The 5,203-nt window shown below is 35.0% G+C and overlaps 1 protein-coding gene across 2 annotated transcripts in view; it reads left to right on the top strand.

The window, feature by feature from the left end:
* The window catches only part of LOC106872816 (probable methyltransferase-like protein 24), a 31,367-nt gene that overhangs the window by 23,916 nt on the left and 2,248 nt on the right, over positions 1-5,203 (top strand). For both annotated transcript variants that reach the window (XM_014919949.2, XM_014919940.2), the window contains 2 exons: positions 949-1,023; positions 4,124-4,259. In XM_014919949.2, the coding sequence (XP_014775435.1) occupies positions 949-1,023; positions 4,124-4,259 (211 nt within the window). The remainder of the gene's footprint in view (positions 1-948; positions 1,024-4,123; positions 4,260-5,203) is intronic.

The following is a 5,203-nucleotide window of genomic DNA, read 5'->3' as shown; positions in this document are numbered from 1 at the left end:
ACACACACACACACACACACACACACACACACACACACACACACACACACACACACACACATATACAAACACACAACCACGAACACACAAACATGAATAAGCCAAATACATGCATACAAACGTATACACATACACACATACATACATACATACATACATACATACATACATGCATACATACATACATACACACACACACACACATATATATATATATATATGTATGTATGTATGTATGTATGCATACACACATGCATGCATATATGCATACATGCGTACGTACATGCACACATACATACATACATACATACATATGTGTATGCACACGCACACTGACCCACACACATGCGCACAAACAAACAAAAAGAACGCAGCTCGGATAACGGACAGAGTCAACGACTATTGAAAAAGTTGCAAGACGCAACGAAAATTTTAGTAAAAATAAAGAAGTAAACGAGTGGAAACTGAACCGGTGAGTGTGTTAAATAATAAGGCACAAAAAGAGAATCAGTTTTCCCAGACACAACAAAATATGCTTCAACACACGAACTCGCATAAAGAATCTTGTAAACTAAATCCCAAAACGAAATGTATATGTGTATATATATGTATGTATGCAAATTTTGTACATCTAGATGTTCTTAGCCCTCAACTATTTTCAGGTAAGTTATTATTTCCCCATGCCCAAGCATTTTTGCACAGAAGAATGAAAATAAAAGACACCACTTGTATGACAGTGACACTTGTTTACACCTATCATGCCAAGTCAAGAAAAAGTGACACTAACACACACACACACACACACACACACACACACACACACACACACACACACACACACACACACACACACACACACACATACACACACACATACACACACACACATACACACACACAATACACAAACACATAAATATCATATACATATTGTCTTTCTTTCAACAGAATTGGTCTTGACTCAAGTTTTGATGTTGAGATGAAAATACTCTATGGATGTGAAGTACATTCCTTTGACCCATTGTAAGTACTGGTTTACTGTAGTAATAGCAACAGCAGCATCAGTAGTAGTAGTAGTAATAGTGTACTTATCTCTGTGCCATCTTAGTTGTGTTATATTTAGTTCAGTTGGGAGTTGCTTTTGTTTTAAGCCAGATCAGCCGCGATCAACTAGGTCTAAGCTTTCCAGTAATGACCATTCCATCTTTTTTATTTACATCTACGACTACATTGTCTAATGTGTGGTCTTTTGTATCTGTATTTCTTAAGAGTGTAGATCGATTTGTGGCAGATTTTACTGCTACATCTCTCATTGAAGGCGCGCATAGGGGTTCCCTATGCCACTTTTCTCTCTCTCTCAAGCTACTAGAAATTAGAGCAAAAACTTCCTTTCATTGTTGAAATTATGAAATGTTATTATTCTCTTTTAATCTGGTCAAGAAAGTTGGTTGTGGATATACTGGAGCACTGTTGTTTCATTAATGTTTGGAATGATGAGAAGCCCATACACAGTTGTGCAACCTGCAAGACATAGCAGACAAGCTTTCCTCAAACCACACTCTACCAGCTTAACAGAAATACAAAACACATAGGTGATAAATGTTGTTATATCATAGATAGTTCTAAAAATGGGAATACCACACTTGGAATGTCTTTCTTTATAGGTCTAATTGATTAGGACTGTTCAAAATGCTGAATATATTTCAGAAAACTGAGATGTTATTGCTTTCTTTTCATGTTTTCTTTCATTTACTGGACTACGACCATGCTGAAGCATTACCATTAAGGATGTTTTTTAGTGGATTATACTGACCCCAGAAGTTTGTATGCTAATTAATTTAAGGACCCTACAAGACAGAAGATGTAAATCTAATATTTGTTGTAAGAGGATGATAATTCAATCACAACTAAATGCCACAAGGCATTGCTATTTCAATTTACTAGTCGTTACTCCGCACTGATATAAACATATTTTCTCTTGCAAATCAGACCTGATTATTTTTAAAAAGGACTTACTAGATTATGTAGTTATATTTGAAATGTGCCGAGCCAAAAGAAGAAATTGTCACGGCTGGAAAGCCATTGATGATAGTTGTATTCAATCATGGATGACTTAGAGCTCAACAAGAACAGAAGCAACTTGTTTATTAACCAGACACACTATAATAAACAGAGTAATGTTCCTTGCCCAAGAGTTCAATGCAATGATCTGTGTTATTTGCTTTAGCTGTTGGTGTATGTATTTCGAGTGTAGGACAAAACCTCACTAGGACAAACCCCCTCTAGGACAAAACCCTCCTGGAACAAAACCCCAGTAGTTAAAGCGTGAAAGCGGACAAAACCCCTCTGTTATATTTTTCGTTTACTTTTCGTGGCCATGCTGGGGTACCGCCTTGAAGAATTTTTAGTTGAACGTATCGACCCCAGAAATTTTTTTATCTTTTTACTTGCTGAAGTTATTGCAGCCACGATGGGGCACCACCTTGAAAAATTTTTAGACGATAGTATCAAACCCAGAATTTTTTGAGGTGATTTTCAGTTAAACCTAGATGGTCTCTCCACATACTAGAAGCAACAGTCAAACTTCTTGAATTTCAAATTTCTTGAATTTCACGTAAACAAACAAAAATGGAAATTGCGGTTGCAAAAAAACTTTTATTTACCAAAATTCCAATTTTTAAGCAAACAAAAATATATTCAATCGAAAATAAATAATTAGAATAGAATAACAGAACACAAGACTCTTTACTACTCTATGTACATATTGTCTGAATTCTAACAAAATGTGTAGAAAGATAGAAACGATAACTAGTACGTTTGAACGACTAACCTTCGGCGCCGTAATTCTCTTAGACCTTCGGCGGCTGGAGGAAGTTCAAAAGGTCAGTGCATTCTCATTTATCTCTAAGTGCAGAGAAAAAACAAAATACTTTAAATTTAAAGGTGGTACCATAGCATGGCCATAATCTTATGACAGAAACAAGTAAGAAAATAAAGAAATTCTGGGGACAATACAATCGACTAAAAATTCTTCAAGATGGTGCCCCAGCATGGCTGCAGTCTAATGACTGAAACAAGTAAAAAAGAAAAAGAAGAAAAAGAAAAACCCCAAAATAACCAAAAAATATAACCGAGGGTGTTTTGTCCGTTTTCGCATTTTAATTAACGGAGTTTTGTCCTAGAGGGTTTTGTCCAAGGGGTGTTTGTCCTAAGAGGGTTTTGTCCGGATCCCATGTGCTTCATAATTAGAAAATCTAGCTCATGTCAATGAGCTAGAGTTGGAGCTCATGAAGTAGGTTACTTAGATTTAGTTTCATGGAATTATTTAATTGTGACATAAATTGTCGTATAGGACTGGGAAACCAGTTCTGCAGAGAACTTTCTCCACGAAAATTTTGTATTCCCTATGCTAATATGGGTTGAAAGGGTATATTTTAACACAGTGTCTCACCACCAATTGTGGTCTATTATAGATTTATTTTATGGAGACCTGTGTTCTGAGATCAGACCGCTTCACTGCTTCCTTGTCCTTTCTCTCCTACAGTTGCCTTACGTTTTCGTCTATTATATGTGTGCTTGCATGGGTGAGGAGTTTGTATGCACTGAATTGAGTGTGTGATGCATATAAAAGTAAATGGACGACCAAGTATTGAAATTCTGAAAAGACCACTTTCGCAATACATATGAAGGAATGTAGAACAAAATTCCTTTTTTGGTCACTTTCTGCTTTTGATGATGATTAAAAAAAAAAAAAAAACTAACCAGTCCTGGGTAGTGGGTTCAAAGAATTGTTAGAAGTGTAGAGAAGATGTGGATGAGATGTTATGGCACAGCCGTTATGATGCAGCTTATTTGGTATTGCTGTTTCGATACTGACTTCTTTAACATGAAATGTTTCAACGTTTCTTTTATTCTAATATTTCTTTCAATTCTTAAGACCTCCAGTTCTGATAGTAGAAAAAGAAGTTGTTTTCAAACTGGTGAACTGGCATGAATGTTTTAGAGTAAAAGCTTCTAAAGACCCCTAAGGACCTGGTGGTGGTGTTCACTCATTTGTTAACATATTTCTGTCCAAGTAAAGTGATTTTGATTCAATTTTCCCCATGCTTTGCTGTCTTCACAGTGTACCTAAATCACAAATTCCATATCTTCTATCTTTGAATTACCATGCAATTGGAATAAGTGGCGAAACAGGTATTGTCAACGGCACACAATTTATGACACTTTTAGACATCCGCAAGCACTTAAATCACACTGAGGTAAGTGTTCCTTCCATATATATATTTATATATATATATATATATATATATATTGTTGTATTTAGGGATGGTCATGTTGCCAGTTTAGCCAATAGAAACACACGCACTATATATTTGGTGTTAATTTGCTTCAGCTTTATTTTAATTTAATTTATTTTGTTAATGTATATAGTTATTTAATTCCATTTGTTTATCTGTGTATATATTTGGACAAAATTTTAAATATCTTGTCCACACATAGAACAGACGCAACGCTTAGACAAATTGCAGAAACTACACACGTAATAGAAGATAAACCTAGTCTGAATAGGAACTGGAATGGAACACTAACACACAGCCCCGACACACCACAACATATGACAGAATAAGAACCCCATAAGCCGATAACAATGTGAACAAAATATAATACAATACACAGATAAACAAATGGAATTAAATAACTATAAACATTAACAAAATAAATTAAATTAAATACAAAAAAAGAAAGAATATAAAAAAATAAGTATGTATAAACACATGAACAAAATAAATAGAAACAAATTAAACGAACGTGTATAAACTGGGGATACTAACAATACAGACACTTTCCCCCATACACACACTTACTAAACATAGACACACAGAGGGGTATACGCATGCGCAAATAAAGGCACATACAATAGGAATACAAAATCGCTGATCATTAGTAAGGGAAGACACACAAAAAAGAAAGAAGAAAGCAAAGGACCACTGATGAAGTCACAGAAGTGTGACGAAAGAACTCTGGGCGAAATACGATTAATATAAAATAAAGGTGAAGCAAATTAACACCACATATATAGTGCGTGTGTTTTTATTGGCTAAACTGGCAACATGACCATCCCCAAATACAACAATATCTATTTCAACACATGAATTCACATCAAGAATCTTGCAAAACGAATATATATATATATATATATATA

This window comes from Octopus bimaculoides, chromosome 9, assembly GCF_001194135.2.
Source record: "Octopus bimaculoides isolate UCB-OBI-ISO-001 chromosome 9, ASM119413v2, whole genome shotgun sequence".
Classification (NCBI taxonomy): Eukaryota; Metazoa; Mollusca; class Cephalopoda; order Octopoda; family Octopodidae; genus Octopus; species Octopus bimaculoides.
This window is presented reverse-complemented; position numbering and strand designations above follow the sequence as displayed.